The sequence below is a fragment of the Dipodomys merriami genome, unplaced genomic scaffold (assembly GCF_024711535.1).
Source record: "Dipodomys merriami isolate MVZ:Mamm:240054 unplaced genomic scaffold, mDipMer1.0.p SCAF_1, whole genome shotgun sequence".
NCBI classification, from domain to species: domain Eukaryota; kingdom Metazoa; phylum Chordata; class Mammalia; order Rodentia; family Heteromyidae; genus Dipodomys; species Dipodomys merriami.
The window spans coordinates 53,128,212-53,148,408 of NW_027202270.1; the positions used below are offsets into that span (position 1 = coordinate 53,128,212).

The 20,197-nt window shown below is 34.8% G+C and overlaps 1 protein-coding gene across 1 annotated transcript in view; it reads right to left on the reverse strand.

The window, feature by feature from the left end:
* Psmd14 (proteasome 26S subunit, non-ATPase 14) overlaps positions 1-20,197 on the reverse strand; it is a 96,938-nt gene that overhangs the window by 38,661 nt on the left and 38,080 nt on the right. Inside the window, exons 4-6 of the mRNA XM_070022172.1 lie at positions 3,157-3,228; positions 2,571-2,690; positions 256-326 (exon numbers count right to left, since the gene is read on the reverse strand). Of these exons, the coding sequence (XP_069878273.1) occupies positions 256-326; positions 2,571-2,690; positions 3,157-3,228 (263 nt within the window). The remainder of the gene's footprint in view (positions 1-255; positions 327-2,570; positions 2,691-3,156; positions 3,229-20,197) is intronic.

Below are 20,197 nucleotides of genomic sequence, written 5' to 3' on the forward strand. Positions count from 1 at the left end.
ACTCCATATCGTAGACATAGTAAGCTTGAGCCCATGTCAAGAATTTTAATAAGAGGCAGTTTTCTGATGGCAGAATTCTTTCATTCTGGATGGAAGAGATTAACACATAGGCAGAATATAACACTGATACTGACAGATACTATTATATCATCTACATGGCTTTATTTCCCCTAGGAATAATATTCACAAACACCTATTATTTTGAGGTTTCTAAAAATAAATTCCCTTTACAAAAAGATTATATAGAATACTTACCTTCCAGTTTGCTTCAACATATCTAACATTTTAGCTTGGAACACTGGATCAACTGCTTCTACACTGACACCCTAGTGTAGAAAGAAAGAAAAATGATTGCTTTATATAACTTAAAAAAAAAGATGTATTATAATGTCAATGGACAAAAACCCTACAAAAATGTTGTATATATTATTTTGGGGTATGAAAGTAATTTTACAGGACTTAATATTACTTAAGTCACTCAATCATAAGCCATATAACAATGAAATTCCTAAAACTGCCAAATACCAAACTGTTGCTGACTAATCATGTAAGTAAGACAACATTCAGGAGCCTTCAAAAATTTATAACTATTACTATGTCATTATCAGAAATACCAAATAATTTAAACCTACTACGACTTTTGGTTATACCTACTTTGACAAGCATACTTCCTAATGCCACTGTCTGATAACTAATAAAGACTACAAATATTCACTTATTATAATGGAACATATTTTTTAATTATGTAAACACTTTGAAGAATTCATTGCCTCAAATAAAAACAGTCACAAGAAAACTCCCTGATAGACTATGACCAAATACCATAAATGTTGCATTACTTTGTTAGTTCTACGAAAATAAGATTCTAATACCTGGAAAAATAAAAAGGGTTCATATCACTGGGCTCTGCGGGCTCATGCTTATTACCCTAGCTATTCAGAAGGTTGAAATCTTGAGTTCAGAGTCAGCCAGGGCAGATAAGACTCTTACTCCCAGGACTCTTACTCCCAATTAACCAACAATGTCAGATTTGGAGACATGGCTCAAGTGATGGAGTGCCAGGCATTGGCAAAAAAGTGAAATCCTGAGTTCAAGCCCAACGACTGGCACATACATAAAAACGGGGGAGCCAGGGAAGGGAGGCTCATTATTATATATTTGGTATATTTGGTGATATATCACTGCCATTATAGTTCTTACAAGACTTCTTGTACCATCATAATCTAAATCAAATCTAGCTAAACAAATCAGTTAATATAAACCCTTCCTTCTTACCAAAGAAACAGTATATATTAAATTCCATTAACAATTACATCATTTGAGAATTTGAGTATAATATGCTGCTGGCCTAAGAATGTTTTTTTTATTCTACTACAGAGTAAATATGAATATCAAAGCATTTTATTTTACATTGAAGTAATGATATTAAATGATCTTAAATCCTAAGAACCACATTTAACAGAAACAATTTTATTATGTGTTTCAATATACAAAGACATAAGTAATAACAGTCTAAAATTAAAATATAAATCTTATATAATATGCAGAGTGTTTACATCTGAATGTTTACATCTGAATGAACAAAAAAAACATAATGGACATTCAAAGGGGCAAAATCAATAGATTAAATTAGTGTACCTCAATATAGTCACCTAGAAAAAAATGCCTATTTTGGGGGATTTTATATATAAATATACTGCATTCTATAACAACTACTTTACTTAAAATAATTGCTTCATATACACAATATCACTTAAAGATGATATTCATTTCCTAGTATGAATTTTACCAAAGCAAATTCAGTAAGGATCTTTAGCTTTATGGCAATTCTTTATAATCAATTACAAGGTTCAGTGAGAAGTACTGCTGGCAGACAAAAATAAAAATTAAAAAATACACTTTTTAAAAAAAGAAAACAGATGAAAAGAATATATGAACCATCTTTTGGTGTATAGAATAATTATTGACTGTAAAAATTGTTTTTAAACCTAAATATACTTCTATCTATACATGTTTAATGCATTAATCAAAAAGGCTAACCAAGACCAAAAAAAATAATACATTGTAAAGAGAATAAATAACTTTGAAAATACATATGAAATTTAGTACATATACATAAATTAACATGCCTGAGTAAAAGCAGCTAAGATATTCTACAATTCCATTCATCACCATAGTATCAAATAGGACATATTTCAGAATAACATAAACAAGACATGAGGATTAGTTAATGTATGTGCATTCAAATTTTAAATGAAAGTCTTTGAAATCTTTTGAAGCAAGTATTCAAAGTAACCAAACTAATATTGTGCTTTTATAGAGTAACTTTTAAATCCAATGTTTTGTTAATTAAAGCTAAGGGTTTAGTGTCAGCATTTTTAGACATATAAGAATAAGAATGTCTGTCATTTTAAGACTAATGGTTTGCCCAATCCCGTCTAGAAATATACATTACTGTTATGATTAATTTTCCCTATTAGAAAGAGAAAATGATGAGAGTTACTTTGCAATGGAAAAGTAAGAGAAAAGAAACACATTTACTTGCAGCAGGCAATCAAAAAAGTACTCACTGTTCCTGACTGTGGCATAGCAAACACATCAATCACTCTGACCGTGTAATCATCAACAAATTCGCCAAGCATCAGACCCATAACTTCCATTGGAACTCCAGCACGTCCATGTTTTAGCATCTGTAAAAAAGAAGTTACTTACATTAAGAGAAAGCATTTTTCTCTGAAATGTTTAGTCCCCAAACCCTTTGAAGTAAAAAATGTTTCAATGGAAACAAGTCTTTTTTATAAAGATGCCTAAATAATTATATCTGAGAAGATTAAGGTGACCTATGGCAAAATACAAGAGTGAAATTAACTGGGTGCCGGTGTGAACCTGTAATCCTAACTACTTAGGAGGCTGAGATCTAAGGATCTCAGTTCAAAGGTAGCAGAGGTAGGAAAGTTTGTGAGATTTTTATCTCCAATTAACTACTCAGAAAAAGCCAGAAGTGGCACTGTGACTCTAGTGGTAGAGCACTACCCTTAAGAAAAAGAAGCTCCAGAACAGTGCCTAGGCCCTAAGTACAAGTCCTAGGACCGGCAAAAAAAACAAAAACCAAAAAGTGAACTCAACATTTTCTAAACCATTATTTCACTTACTTACTTTTAACAGTGCCAAGGAAGAAATATAGACTTGTTCTGCTGTGTCCACTGCAGGAGCATCTGTAGGTGGGCCCTAGAAGCAAGTATATCAACTATTAATACACAGTGTAAGAGTTAAAAGTTACAAGCATTGTAAGCTTAATGTTTTTAAGAGTTCTGGAAATAACTGTCAAGCACTTTTTAAACTTAGTTACAACCCAAATAATCATAATATATTTGCAAGTATCAAACCTGAAGAAAACAGATAAAACTTAGCATTCAGGCAAGTTTCCAGTGGTCATAAAGTTGAAGTCTTTCAGCAATGCTTGGCTATAAAAATACTTCTAATAGCACCAACTGTCCACATTTGTCATCACAATTCGAGTACAATGTCAAAGTAAAATGTTTTGGACTAGCACAATTAATTGAAGAATCAACACAAACAGCAAATCCTCTGAGACTGTTCAGTTTTAGATATTCAGCATATAGATTAGAGCTATGGGATCACTTTGAAGAATGATGGTAGGGAAGGGGAAAGACTTCTGATCCCTAGAAGAAAGAGTGGCTAACACCGTTTACACTTCAACTAGTAAAGTTGCCCATATACACAATAGGTGTGAACAAACTGGCCAAGAAAGGAATGGTCAGGAATCTGAAGTTTACTTTAACTTCAAACCATTAAAACAAATACTACTAGCTAGGCACCATATAGTCTCATGCCTATAATCTTAGCTAGATGAGATGAGAGCTGAGGATCTCTGCTTGAAGACAGCCTGGGCAGGAAAGCCTGTGATACTGATTCTTACCTACAATTAACTACCACAAAAGAGCCAGAAGTGGAGCTATAGTTCAAATGGTAGGCACTAACCTTGAGCAAGGAAGCTAAGGGCCAGTGCCTGAGTTCAAACTCCAGGCACAAAAAAAACAAACAAAATCCCACAAATACTATCAATCATATCATGGGCTAATGAAGATAGTTTCTCCTGTAAAATTATTTTCTATCATTAAGAAGTAAATCTCTTTGGACTATAATATTTGGCTACACAAAACAATTTACAGTTCTTACCTTCAAGATGCCTACAATTTTGTGGCTTTACCAAATATAACACATACTGAGATTTTATTTAATAATTGCCAAATCCTGTTTCCTTTATACTTCTCTGCCTGAAAATGTCTATTACAAATTACATTATAGTTAACTATTCAAATTCTAACACAATGCTTCCCTCAACTTCTTGGGGTTTTTTTTTTTTTTTTTTGGTCTGTTTTCGGGCTTGAATTCTAGGCCTGGGCGCTGCCCCTCAGCTCTTCAGCTCAAGGCTAGTGCTCTACCACTTGAGCTACAGAACCACTTCCTCCCTCAACTTCTTGAAGGTCAATAAAAGACTTAGGACAGTGAGCAATTCAGCCCATTTTTCTCTATGTTCATTTTGCTTTTATACTTTTACTTACTGAAATTAAACAACTAGTTGGCTGATTATATTCCAAACTTATTAAGGTTTTATATACTTATAGCTCTACAATATATTCTATCACTTTTGCTGGGGGAGTTGGTTTAAATGCACATAATACTGTAAGGCTAAAGTACAAAAGGTTATAGATTTAAGTTTTCTTTAAATATAAGAATCACATACAAAAATGTCTTAACTTGGCTGGGAAGATGGCTCAGTGGTAGAGTGCTTGCCTTGCATTCATGAGGCCCTGGGTTTGATTACTCAGCACCACATAAGCAGAAAAAGCTGGAAGTGGCGCTTTGAGCTGAAGAGCTGAGGGACAGCATCCAGGGCCAAAGTTTAGTGCCATGACTAACCCCCCCCCAAAAAAAAAATCTTGCTTTTTTGGCGGGAGAGGGGGTGGTTACAAGTACTGGAGAGATTTAACTCAGAGCCTCAAGCTCTCACTTAGCTTTGTTGCCCAAGGCTGTGCACTCTAACACTGGAGCCACATTTCCACTTCCTTTTTTTTTTTTTTTGCTGGTTAATTGGAGATAAGAGTCCCATGGACTCATTTCAGGGCTGGCTTTAAATCTCAATCTTCACATCTCAGCCTCCTGAATAGCTAGAATTTTAAGTGTGAGCCAATAACACCTGTCTTTACTTTCTTTTGAACACAGTATTGAAAAAACAAGCAAGCCCTATAACTATGTATTTTAATAATGATAGACAATGAAGTTAAAAATGACCAAATTCACTATTTATCATCATTGAATGGATTTGCTTATCTTGCAAATAGGTAAGAATTTCTTTCAGAATGAATACTTTGTAAGCTAAAGTACCATCAGGCTAAGCCAACTACAGAAGTTACTATAGTTTCAGTGATATAATTTTATTCAGTTACCTAATAAAAAGTTAGGTAACTTAGTGACTTAGATGTGATGAGAAGTTTGAGGAACATTGGGAAATAAACACTATATTCATTAAAATAATACAAAGAACAAAGTTTAACTGGTATCAACTGCAGCTATTCATTCATCCTTTTCTCAATCTGTCATAAAATAAGAAACTTTAGAAAACAAAAAAATTACACCATCATCAAAATGTATTACTAATCATTCCTGACATCAAAGAAGAAAACTTTTTTTGTTGAGCATTATGCACAGCCACCTAGAAAAGTGGTGCATAGAATTCAATATGTGTTGGTTGGAAAGAATAAATGGATACATTAAAATTGGTTGGAAAGAATAAATGAACACACTGAAATACAACAGAACAGAAAAGGCCAGCAGTTACTGGTGAGAGAGGGAACAAGCCACATGCAATAAATATCTTAGTCAGCCATACCCCTCTTCCCACCATACTGGGGGGACTGAAGCTAGGGCCTTAAGCATGCTTGGCAAATGCTTTATGATGCCCTTCAGCCTTTGTCGTCTTCCTTCTTTGGAGGGAAGGAGAATAAACACAAATAGGGAAAGAAAGAAGAAAGAAGAGAGAAAAGGGAAAAATACAGATTTTAAGAATCTTAACTAACAGAGAATATGTTAGGCTACTGTACTTCTTACATGTTCACCTTTTCAGAATAACATGCAACTAAGTAGTATAAAACAAAACCCAACTAAGACCTTGAAAACTGAGTCCAGAGAGAAAGATCTTGTACAGCTACAGATTAAAAATGACTTGATTAGCCTCCATGGTAGAAAAAATGAGGGGCTGTAGACAATCAACATTTGTTGTCTTTAGAAATCACTCCTGGAGGCCAGCATTCTGATGATTCAAGAAGCCCAAAGCAGGAATCATGAACAAAATTTTATGAAACTATGGTGTCAGTAAACACACAGGTTTCTTTTCTCTGAAATATAAACTCAAATGTAGTCAAGATGAAAAATAATCAAGAATTAAAATTACACTAAGAAAAGAAAGGATGCCAGGACAAACTGAATCCAATGATAAAGAATACAAAATTCTCTTGCGAATGGAGGAGAAAATGGACTTTGAAAATACTGATTATTCTACTATTAAATAAGGACTGAAAATCTTTTTAAGTTTAAAGCTATAAAATTTAAACCATAATGTATGCCATATCAAGTCTCTGAAGAAAAAAAATGATAGAAAATAAAACAATAGTAAGAACCAGCTATGGTGAGTGGCATCTTGCAATTCCAGCTTTTCTAGAGATAGAGATGAAGGATTACAAGACCAAGGCTATCCATGAGACTCATATGTCAAAAAGGAAAATAATGCTGAGTATGGTAGCCCACACCATATTCAACTCTTTGGGAAGCAGAGGCAGCAGGAATGATCTCCAAGTTCAAGGCCAGTCTGGAGTATGGAATAAGAATATGTTTACAAAAACAGAAAACATGAAAACAATATAGACACTGGGCCACTTAGGAGCCTGAGAGCTGAGAATCGCGATTCAAAGCCAGCCAGGGGAGGAAAGTCCATGAAACTTTTATCTCCAATTAAACACCAGAAAAATGGTGGAAGGGGAGCTGTGGCTCAAAGTGGCAAAGTGCTGGCCTTGAGCAAAAGAGCTCAGGGACAGAGCCGAGGCCCGGATTTCAAGCCCCACAGCTGACCAAAAAAAGGGAAAAAAATATAGGAAGTGAAGAAAGGTAAAAAGTACCAAATCACATGATATAGTCAGATATATTAATTGTGAAAAATATCAACAGACTAAATCTCTTATTAAAACATAAAATGGGACTTTTAAATAGTGTATTGTTTTGTTGTTATACTTAAGGTGTTATACAAGAGGTTACTATTTCATAAGTCAGATAATGAGTAAATTTCTTTTTTGGACAATGTCAACCCTTCCTTTGCTTTCCCCGTCTCTCCCATCACTGCCCATAAGTTGCATAGTTCATTTTCTGCCTGGTGGTAGTGTATACTAATACTATGACTACATTTATTCACCCTTTCTCCTTTCCTTTCTGTGCCCCACCATTGCTCCCTATAACAAACAAAAGAAAAAGAAAAAAAAAGAAAAAGAAAAAAAATACCACCACCACCACCAAAAAACCCAATGTTTCCATTTCCTGAAAATCATTTCCATAAATAATATTTAAAATGTTCAGAGGAGTTATGCCTCTGTGTTCCTCCCCTAAGGGTATCCTCTTTAGTCTGACTGTGTATGAATGCCTAGAGTTCTGTATAAGTTATCAAGTCCAGTTATATTTGTATCTAGCTTCCATGTATGAAACAAAAACATTCAAAACAGATTTTTATATGAAAATTCATGTATATGCTATTTAAAAATAACAAAACAATTGAATGGTGACTCACACCTGTAATCCTTACTATTCAGGAAGCTGAGATCAGAGAAACTCAGTTCAGAGCCAGCCAAGGAAAGAAAGTCCATGAGACTCTTAGCACCAATTAACAACCAAAAAATTCAAAGTGTAGCTATGGCTCAAGTGGTAGAGCACTAGGCTTGAGCAAAAAAAGCTTAGGGACAGTATCCAGGCCCTGAGTTCAAGCCCCAGGATCAGCACAAAAACAAATAAGACTAAGCAAAATTTCTCAGTCAAAAGGATTTACAATTAATGTATTTTTAACTGAAATACTTGGAACCTGAAGTGCTTCAGATCTTGCAGTCTAGAACATGGAGTATTTACATGGACTTTACCCATAGAACATCCCTAATTCAAGTATCTGAAATGCTCTCTCATATCTGAAACTTTAGAAAGGCTTAAACATTTTAGATTCTGAAGCACTTTAGTATCTAGATTAGTAATGCTCAACCTGTATGGTCACTATGGTTTACTTATCTTGCTTCCCAGCAATAAATCATCTTTGAACTTCTCGGACAAATGGTTCATGTTTGATATAATAGTTTTTATTCATAATTTTTGTTTTCAAAGTGAGATTGGCCTGTTTTTTCCCCCATTATTCTTTTTTAGCAGTATAGCAGATTTATAAAATATTTTTTTAAATAAGAACTGTTTACAAGTTCTCCAATTACAAACTTTTCTATTTTCTATGGCCTAATAATCTGTGTATGTGCATGAATACCATGTCTTAAGAACTGGGGAGTGGGGCTGGGAAGGTGGCTCAGTGGTAGAGTGCTTTCCTTGCAAGCATGAGGCCCTGAGTTTGATGCCTCAGCACCACATAAGCAGAAAAGGCTAGAAGTGGTGCTGTGGCTCAAGTGGTGGAGCTCTAGCCTTGAGTGTTAGAGCTAACCTTGAGGACCAGAGTTCAGGCCCCACCACTGACAAAAAAAAAAAAAAAAAAAAAAAAAATTGGGGGAGAGTTCATTACTAAAACATTTGGCTCTGGCACTTTTTTGGAGTTCATTGTTCTAACTTTTTCAGTGGTACTGATAGTCAGTTTACTTTTATTTTGCAATTAGATGGAGTGCTACCCAAATCTATACTTTTACAGAAATTTTCACATTATTTATATTTCAAAGCTATCACCATAGAATTGAACACACTCTCCCCTCTGTACAGTATGTTCACAAAAAATAAAAATAAAAATAAAAATAAAAGAATTGAACACACTTGCTTTTCAGTTTTTCTTGGTTAATACTAGAAACATTTAAAATGAAATTTGCTTTTCTACAATATGCTATACCATCACCCACATGAATTAAGATTTATATTTTCAAAAACAAAACTATATGAAAAACTATGCCAAAAATACTAGTATAAAGTATAAATAAATACTAGTATAAAGAATAAAGAAAAATGCTTGGTACATACCCAAACAAATCAATAAAACAAGGTAAAGTTGACACCATAATCTAAAATTTCTGAATATTAAAAAATTTAAAAGCAAAGCAAAACAAATACTCTAAAACAGCTATCACATTTATAACAATATCAATACAAATTAAAAACCACTAAAACCTAATTACAAAAGAAATGCATGATGAAATAACTATGAAAAAATGTTCATCTCTAGTTGACCTTCTTTAATTAAAGAAATACCAATTAACACATTAAGACATTTTTTATCCTACATAACAAGTTTTACAATGTCCAATTTTGGAGAGGGTATAATAAGGATATTCAAAAGCCTTGGTAGGAATGTGAATTGGTACAATCTATCAAAAGCAGCCAAACAAGGTACAAATTTTAAAGGTGTACAAATTCTGTAAACTACTTTTTCATTTCTATAAATTATTTCAGTAAATAAGCAGAGCTGTTTTTAAAAGCCAAAATGTTTATAAAAATCCTTTTGATATTGTTAAAAGTACCTTCTTCTGATAGCTCTAACCACCTTAAACAGCAATATAATCTTAAAATAAAAACAAGTACCTTATTCTGCTGTTTACTGAATATTTTAACTATATCCTTTTTTTTTTGGGGGGGGGTCAATTATGGGGCTTGAGCTCTGGGCCAGGGCGCTGTCCCTCAGCTCTTCAGCTCAAGGCTAACAGTCTATACCACTTGAGCCACAACACCACTTCTGGTTTTCTGAGTGGTTTATTGGAGATAAGAAACTCAGGGACATTCCTGCCCAGGCTGGCTTTGAACCATGATTCTCAAAAATCTAAGCCTCTTGAGTAGCAAGGATTACAGGCATGAGCAACCAGCACCTAGCCTTAACTATATTCTTAAAGGGTCCTCCCCCAAAGTAAAAAGAGGCCAAAGTTGTAGAGAAAAAGAAACCTTGTACAATGTTGGTGGAAAAAATACACACACACGCATGCACGCACGCACGCACGCACGCACGCACGCACATCCTAGGGCTTGAACTCAGGGCCTGGGCACTGTCCCTTAGCTTTTGGATTCTGAAACACTTCAGCATTTGGATTAGTGATGCTCAGAATATCAATAAAAATAAAAGATTATAATCTCTCTTCTGGATTTTACACTCAAAGGAAACAAAATTACTACAAAAAAAAAATCTGAGCTCAAGGCTAAAGCCCTTACTCTCTTGATCCACAGCATCGTATCTGGTGTTTTGCTGGTTAATTAGAGATAAGCAACTCATGGACTTTCTTGCCCGGTTGGCTTCAAATGCAATCTTTTTTAATTTCTTGATTAGCTAGGATTACAGGCATGAGCCTCTAGCACCTGGCCTGAAACATAAATTATTTAGTCAATGTAAAAAACAGTATGAACTCAGTTGAAATAACAATAAACAGAACTACAAGACAACTCTATCTCTTCTGGGTTTTGTACTCAAGGAAACAAAAATCACCATAAAAAAATACCTGAGCGCCCATACTCACTACATCCATTGCTATGTAGAACATTGGACAAGTGTGGATATCTAAACTGGCATATTATTCAGCCATAAAAGAAGAAAACCTTGCTTTTTGCAACAACAAAGATGAATCTTGAGGATGTTATGTTAGGTGAAAGACATGATTTCATCTATTCGCAGAATCTGGAAACGCTGAACTCATAAAGAGAGTAGAATGGTGGTTACCAGAGGTTGGAAGTGGGAAAAGGAAATGTAGGTCAAAGATTTTGAGTAAATTCAGGAGATCTAATATATGCACAGTGAGGTAGCATAAGCTATGATTTTGAAAATTTTATTACAAAATGTAGATGTAGCAACTGTATGCCTTATGATCACAAAGGTTTGGTTTTTTTTACTTATAAAGCTGGGAGTACAAAAAAGAAAGCTAAGTGAATGGTACACAAGTGACATATATGGTCTGATAGAGACAGATTTCTTTTGGGTGGCTCTGATTTAAGGAGATACATAAGTAAGTTAGGAATTAATCTATAAAACAACTAGGTAGGCTTATGTGTTTTCCAGCATGAAGTATTTTGGAGCATTTCAAGGATGGAGACTTTTCTGGCTCTAAGTATGGGTTTTCAATTTTAAAGAATCTTTCACTATCAAAATCTGAGTTACACAGGACAGAAAAATAACTCGAAAATAATGACATATAGGAAAATTTAAAAGAAGCATAAGAAGTTTTAAAGAAGTATTTTTATTTGTGTAGGGCATAAGAATTAAATACATGAGATTTGTTTGTGTGTGTGTCCCAGTCCTGGGACTTGATGTTAATTAAGTAAGTTACAGGGAACTCACTAAGTTTAGCTCCTCTATAGGTGATTTGAACTAATATAAAAATTTTCTCATATTGAACTCCAGGCCACTATGATCCTTGCTTCTTTCCACTGGACTATATTATACAGTACAGTGGTAATCAAACTCCCTGACTATCAGTATCACTTGCAATGCTTTTTCTTTCTTTCCTTTTTGGCTAGCCCTGGGGCTTGAACTCGAGACCTGGGCGCTGTCCTTGAGCCTCTTTATGCTCGAGGCTAGTACTCTACCACTTGAGCCACAGTGCCACTTCCAGCTTTTTTTGAGTAGTTTATTGGTGATAAGAGTCTCATGGTCTTTCCTGTCTGGCTGACTTCCCAAACTGTGATCCCCAGATCTCAGCCTTCTAGGTGGCTAGGATTACAGGTGTGAGCTACCAGCACCTGGTTAGGGAGTACTTCTCCCTTTTTTTTGGTCAGTCATGGGGCCTGAACTCTTGGCCTGGGCACTGTCCCTCAGCTGTTCAGGCTCAAGGCTAGCGCTTCACCACTTCCTGCCTTTTCTGCTTATGTGGTGCTGAGGAATCAAACCCAGTGCTTTACACATGCAAGGCAAGCACTTTACCACTGAGCCACCTTCCCTGCTCTGGCAGTACTTCTTTTTTTTTTTTTTTTATGGTAAAAAGCTTTATCTGGCAGTACTTCTTTAAAACAAATAAAAATACTAAGACATAGCTCTATTTTAAATATCAGCTAACATAAGAAAAAAACAAACTATAGTCGGGAAAGGCAGTGCACAACTGTAACCCAGCATTCTGGAGGCACAGGAGGAGGATTAATTACTTTAAGGATAGCCTGGGCTTAAAAATTTTTTTGAAAGAAAAAAAACAAATAAGTACGAGTCAAGAGGTTCAGTGAAAAAGGAAATACTAGGTAAGAGTGGTAAGGTCATGGATTAGAAAGTGCAAGTAGAGGAATAGGCTACAGCTGATGTCTTTTTATCTTACCAAAGAAAGTTTCCAAGTCCCTTTAAGTTTTTAATTTTTCCTGCCCTTTTGTCTCATATTTCCAATACTGTTTCTTTGATTTACACTTAACTAAAATGGACATGTGATCAAAAATAAGAAAAAATTATATATGTCCTGAATAATGTGCAGGATGTGAATCTTCTCACTTGTTTTTCATTTACTGAAAACTTCTGTTTGACCACAGTAACAAGATTGAAAAGCACCTTTTTGGAGATTGAATATGATTTCAGGGGCTTTAGTAACAACTATAATAGTAACTAAGGAGGTACTTAAAGAAACAAAAAAATCAAGAACTAAAGAAAATTGGTCTATCCTTCACCCATTGCCACTGCAATATATCACTGTTAACAGATAAGTAAAATGGGAAACTCTCAAGGTCCTTTGACTTTATAGTCCACTATTAAATCTCAAAGCAATGTTTCCATTTGACAATGGGAATCTGGTATACAGTTGTAAATTTCTGTAAAATATGATAAAGCCAAAATGCACATATCATTTACAAAGAAAAGAAAATGCTATATTTTTAAAATGTAAATCCTCAATACTTAATTACTACGAGCAACTTTGAAATCACTTAGGTCTCATTTTGTCTTATAAAGGTTTACAATCTGTAAACTGAAGAAATGTATAAGGCAGCTACCTATACAATTGAAGGGCAAATAGTATAACCAGTCTTTTTCAAACATGAAAGTCTAACAAATCAGTGATGTAAAACCTCTTGTGAACTCCTGAACAGCATCAAATTTATCTTTGTACATAAATTTTTATCTGCCATATTGAGTAAACAGAAATTATTACCTGAGTCCACAAATTTTAGAAGTGATTATATTGAGACATGGTTATTTGGTTCTTATTGTTTTGTTCTCTCCTCCCCTATCCAGGTTAAAAATCTGATCTAGCATAAAAAGCTGTGACTTTTATTTGGGTAGCCCTTGTTGACTAAGTGTTAAAAAAAAAGGCATTTGTCATTATAATAGTGTTACCTACTCAGGCCTTTTAACAAATTGGTTAACACTATTAGTTGCATTACTCCACCTTTCTCGTAGTGTGAACTGATATCAATTATTAAGCCAATTTTATTACTAAAATACCTGCTGATCAAACATACACCAAAATGTCACTTAGAATACATCTAAAATAATATTTCACCAAATTGCAGTACCCCCAAAAGATCTAAATATACAAAGTTATCTTAAAAATGACATTTCAAAATTTTTAAATATAGTTGTTCTAGTATTAAAATAGTACATAGGACTTATTTCATAATGGTTGTAAATAATGGAATATTTGATCACAGATTTTAGAACTATATTTAAAAGTCCTGAAAAATCCAATAAGATACGAGTGTTTTAACAAAAAGAAAACAGACTTAATTAACAAACGAAGGTGATTATATTTTAAAAACAAAATCAAACATAGGGCCAGGATATAGCTCAGTGCCAAAGGGATTGCCTAGTAACTGCAATGTCCTGGGTTCAAACCCCCAATAAACAAAAAATATTTAAAAAAATAAAAGTTTAAAAAAAAAACCCAAGACCTCCTTCCCCATATTTCAAATGTAAGCTTGTAAATAATGAACAAATGACAGAATATAACTTTTAATTTTATTGCATCCATTAAACCTCAACAAATTATATCATAAAATTTAAAAATTTAATAAAACCACCTTTGATTTTCTTGATTAAATAAACCCTTAAAAATGAATACAAAATAAATTCAAACATATACAAATATCTACCACTGTATTGTTTACCTCTTACCCAGCAAGGTAAGAAACAACCTTTTAATACTTTAATTTTGTGAGTATTAAACAAGTAGTGTGAAAAACACGCTGCATGTAAACTATTTCTACTGCTTGAGCTTCAATGACTAGCTGAGGCAACCTGTTATAGGAGGTGTTAATTGGCAATAGGAGTACAAGTCAGAAGCATGTTCCCTATCGTCCTAACCCAGCAAGGCTAGGTCATTAAAGTGGAAATGAATTCTTTCATGTCGACTTAACCCTTTCAGTGCATGATTTCAGCTATTTTCTCTCAATTAATTTTAAAAACAAAAACAAAAACAAATTGTTACTTTTTAAGAGTTAAAAAAAGTTCCAAAAATAAACCCTTTGGCTGACAATTCCAGTGGCTATATTGTTCAGAAAAACAATGCAAGTTAATTGCGATGTAATACTGTAACTCCCCCCGCAAAAAAATAAATTAATTGTATTTGCTTATTTTAACATTGAAAGGAAGATCTAGAAATAGCTTAGAATAGTTTCAGTCACACAGAATTTTGATACATTTGGGTTTGAGAATTCAACAACTGTACTATTAACAACCTTAACATTAATAGTAGGAGTATTTCTTTTATTCCCTTCACATCTATGTAAAAATTCTCAATATAAAAATGTTTTGGAACATATGAGTTAATACACCTTTTTAAGTATGTTTTATTATTCTGATAAGGTGCAGATCATAGCACACCCTGATGAATCGTTGCCAAAAAAAGCCCAAATTCCTTTTATGGCATGATCTCAGGTTTCCAGATGGCACATTAATTCTTTAAAAAAGAAAAAAAGAGGACAAAAGAAAGTAAGAATGGAAATGTCAAAATAATGATGTATTGCCTTTCAAATACCATATCTGTAACTACTAATATTCTCACATATTTTAATCATTACAGGAATTTAAAATAAACCTCAAGTATATAAATAAAATTATAAAGATTAATATTAAAAATTAATGTACATATGCTACATCATACATCTGAGTAACCTTGAGAGTACTGACTTTAATAAAAACTCACAAACTAGACATTTAAAAACCTATTATACCAAACATTACTTGTGATATATCAATGGTTACCAATATTAAAGAAGTAATTCTATCCACTGATGACATATAGCTTGGCTCCTGAGTAGCTATAACTAATATACTTATTTATTTAAAACTTGATCAGTAAAGGCCAAGATAATGATAGCTGTCAATATGGTTTAGAATATTACTAAACCATTTTATCAGTATTTCTTCTCACAGTACTCCTCTCAAGACACTCAGTTCTTTTATTTTCCAAAACATTATTTCACTAGGCCCACTAAGATTCAGCATAGCAAACCTAAGTGACTACCCTAAGGCCAATATTTTGAGAATATAAAATTTTCAGTGGGGAACAGGATGTGGCGTAGGTGCTATAATAATGGGGGAGGCGGAAGTTGACAATATTTCCTGGTTATAAAAAAGCCTGATCAAAATACAGGCTAGTGGCCAGGTGCACAATACCCAATTGCAACACTTCTCTCCCCTCAAGACCACACTTGATAGTACTTGGACACAATTTTCACCTACTTAAAAATGTATATAGATGTGCCTATAAACTATGCCATGATCACCAATCACTTCATACATCTAGGAAATCTGTCCTACCAAAAAAGAGACAGTGTCCTCCACTCTGGTTGAATATCACTATTCTCTACTGTAATACTGACTACTTTTGTTTTAAAGCAATATTTACAGAGGATCAATTCAAACTTCAAAAACCAAAAGGTAACTACAAACATTTGAGAACAGTGAATCATGCTCTTTTCTAACTAGAAATAAGGACCCAGAATCAAGCCTTTCAGTGTTCTGTCCAATAGAGAGTATGGTATCAGTCCTTTGTCCCATAATAGACATTTCAATTAGCATTAGAGTTCTTAAGCACTAGCAGTTCACACTCCCTTTTTAAAGTAATGTTCAAACACAGTATTTATTTGTGTTTAAATTTCAAAACATAGCCAGATACTGTGGTTCACACTTGTAATCCCAGCTACTCGGGAGGCTGAGATCTGAGAATCATAGTTCAAAGCCAGGCCGGGTAGGAAAGGCTGTAGACTCTTGTCTCCATTTAACCACCAGAAAACAAGAAATGATACTGTGGTTCAAAGTGGTAGAACACTAGTTTTGAATGAAAAAACTCAGAGACAGTGCCCAGGCCTTGACTTCAAGCCCTACCATGGACAACAACAACAACAACAACAAAAAACAACAAATAAATTCAAAACATAGAAAATACAGTTTACCACAGTGAGTTATTTTGTGAAGCATAATTAGCTCATCTTCTAAATTATTCTATGCAAAGCCATGTATGGAATATTACAAACACAGAAGACACGAATACTAAGACAGAAGGCATATTTTTATTTATTCATTCAACAACCACAGAGTCCATATAATGCCATATACTGGCTTACATACAGGCAGTTTACAGGTTTACAGCTCATGGCTATAATCCTAGTTACTCAGAAGGCTGAGATTTGAGGATTGGAGTTCCTGAAACACTTATCTCCAATTAAGCACCAAAAACCCAGAAGTAAACTGTGGCTCAAGTAGTAGAGTGCCAGCCTTGAGCAAAAGACAGTTTCCAAACCCTGAGTCTAAGCCTCCAGGAACGGCACAGAAAAAAACAGGTTCACAAAATAGAAGACTGGCAAGAAATAGTAAAACCATAATTACAACACACTAGATCCAGAACAAAAGCAGCGGTGGGGCAGAGTGTATGTATGTGTGGGTTGGGGGGGGGGGGGGGCGGGGAGGAGTTGAGGAGGAAAGAGATGGTAGGGGAAAAATAAAGGAGGGGCTCACAATGCTCCATAGGAAATGGACTCATTACCTTGCTCAAGTAACTGTAACCATTAAGAATAAAAAAGCAGAGGCAGGGGCTGGGAAGTTGGCTCAGTGGTAGAGCACTTGCCTTGCATGCCTGAGGCCCTAGGTTCGATTCCTCAGCACCACATAAGCAAAAAGAAAAAAGCCGGAAGTGGCACTGTGGCTCAAATGGTAGAGCGCTAGCCTTGAGCTGAAGAGCTGAGGGAAAGCGCCCAGGCCCAGAGTTCAGGCCCCACAACTGGACCCCCCCCCAAAAAAAAAGCAGAAGCAGGTAAAATATGTAGGTCTTTCCTAAGCACAAAGAAAGGGTGGGTCAAAGTAGGACATGCCAAGAAAAGGACTCAAAAAGTCAGACATGAAACAGCAATCAGCCTATGCAATTTATATCATTAAAAGATTTCCAATCAATAAAATGGGCCAAAAAAGCATGAATAGTAAGAAGCCATAGTAAGTTACTCTGGATTCATGTGCAATGGATACTTTCCTGAAATATTTTTTAAGGTCTATTAAAAAAAAAATCAGCCAGGTGTCAGTGGATCACACCTGTAACCTAAGTACTCAAAAGGCTGAGATCTGAGGATCACAGTTTAAATAGTTAGCCTGGGGGAAAAAAAAAAAAAAAGTCCCTAAGACTCTTATCTCCAATTAACCAGTCAAAAACCAAAAGTGGAGCTGAGTCACAAAGTAGCAAAGGGCTAGCGCCTAGGTCCTGAGTTCAAGCCCTTCAAATGACAATCAATCAATCAACCAATCAATAAAGTCTTGTATCCCAGTTTTTTTCTTTAATATAAAGTTCTTAGAACAAAATATTTTTTTCAATAAATAGTATGAAATCCGATTATCAGATACTGATGATGACCGGGACTGCAAGTTAAGTGGACACTACTGTGATAAAGTCCAATCCTGAAATGTTAATAGGAATAATAATAACCTTTCCCGTTTGCGTGTATTTTGCTTTATAATTTTCCAATGTTGGATTTGTATTTTCCTTCATTTCAAAATATTATTTATCTCATCTAATGAAAGAGAAAGACAAAAAGATAAAATGTAAGAAAAAGAGAATATTACATGGGCCCAACAAAAGCTCCAAACCATGAGGATCTGTAGTTAGACATGGGTATCAGAAAAAAAAGAAAACAAACTTGTATCAGAAAAAAAAGAAAAAGAAAAAGAAAACAAACTTGTGAAACCTTCTAGGTAACAGATACTAGACATAAACTAGATATATGATGAAGCAATTAGATGTGGTGCTAGTTCTTAAAATGTATCAGAGGCAGACAAAACATAAATAAATATAAAAATGAATATATAACTTGGGTTTGGTGCTAAAGTAACAGGAAATAGAGTAAGTCTTAGGGAAATAATAAAAGTAAGGCTTCATGTTAAAGAGCCTCTCCAGAAAACCATGATCATAGAAGCTAGGAATTCTTATCTGTTTATACATTAGAACTACATAGAAAACTTACAAAATTCAGATACTCAAGCCTATCCTCAGGGATGCTGATTTAGCTTCTTGGGGTAAGATTCAGGCTTTGTTGATTTATTTATAGAAAAGCTCTCCATGTGGAGTACAGTCCAGGTTGAAAGTCACTAACTTAGAAAACAAAGATTTCATTATTATTGGGTTTCTAACATGACTGAAGTTAGTTTGCCAGGTAGTGGGCTTGAAATGACAGAGATCCAGAGCCAACTGCCAAACAAAACAAATTCTATATTGCTTACATACTTTTATTATCATTTCAACTCAGTGAGATACAAATGTTTTCAAACTATCATGTAGCAATGAAGGAGAAATTAGCAATTGTAGAGGCAATATATTCCTGGTCCTTCAAAAAAAAGACTACTCTTCCCTGGCCTCTTGAAGTTAGGTGGCTTTACCTAATGAAAGAGAAACCAAAGTGACTTGTCATGTCCACTGAAAGCTTTTTAAGAGTCATTGTTCAGTGATAATGCTGTCAGACTGAGTCCCATAACTGTGCCAATATTACAACACAGAGAAACCAGCTGAACCAGGACAGACATGCAACAGGAGTACAAAAGAAAGCTGTGTGGATTTTTGTTTATGTTTTGCTGGTCCTGGGGCTTGAACTTAGGCCTGGGCATTGTCCCTGAGCTTTTTGGCTCAACTGCCACTTTGAGCCACAGTGCCAGTTCCAGTTTTCTGATGGTCAATTGGAGGTACAAGTCTCACGGCCTTCCCTGCCTGGAATGGCTTTGAACCATGATCTTCAGATCTAGCCTCCTGAGTAGCTAGGCTCACAGGTGTGAGCCATCAGTGTCTAGTTAAATTTCATGGTTTTCAGCCATGGAAGATTTAGTGGTTGTTCCTAAAGCATGATGTACATTCCTGACGTACATATAAGACTAAAGGGGAAAGGGAGATTATGTAAGTAGTCTAGAAGAAATGCTAGGAGCAAATTTATTCAACAACCAAGAATGGCAAAGCTATTCATTTATAAAGAAAATATTACACAAGAAAGAAAATCTTTGAGTAAAACAAAAAATCTTTCTTGCCGGGCACCGGTGGCTCATGACTGTGATCTAGCTACTCAGGAGGCTGAGATCTGCGCGTCGCAGTTCAAAGCCAGCCCAGCAGAAAAGTCCATGAAACTCTTATCAGCAATTAACCACCAGAAAACTGGAAGTGGTGCTGTGATTCAAGTGGTAGAGAGCTAACCTTGAGCTGAAGAGCTCAGGGACAGTGCCCAGGACCAGAGTTCAAGACCATGAAAGACAAAAAAAAAAACTTTCTTAAAAGTTAGATAATGAATGACATGGAACATACAGAGGATTAAATACTGTAGTACAAAATAGCTAGTTTAAGATATGAAAAAGTTAGATCAGGATTATAACTTCCAAACATTTTTGATTGCATTAGGAGAGATGGCCCTTCACTGTATTCTCATTCTCATGAGAAACACTATAGTTTGGCTTTAGGAATATCCAACAATGATGACGACAAAGGTCCTATAATGGTAAGAGAAATAAGTATCAAAACCAGTTCTACATTTTAAA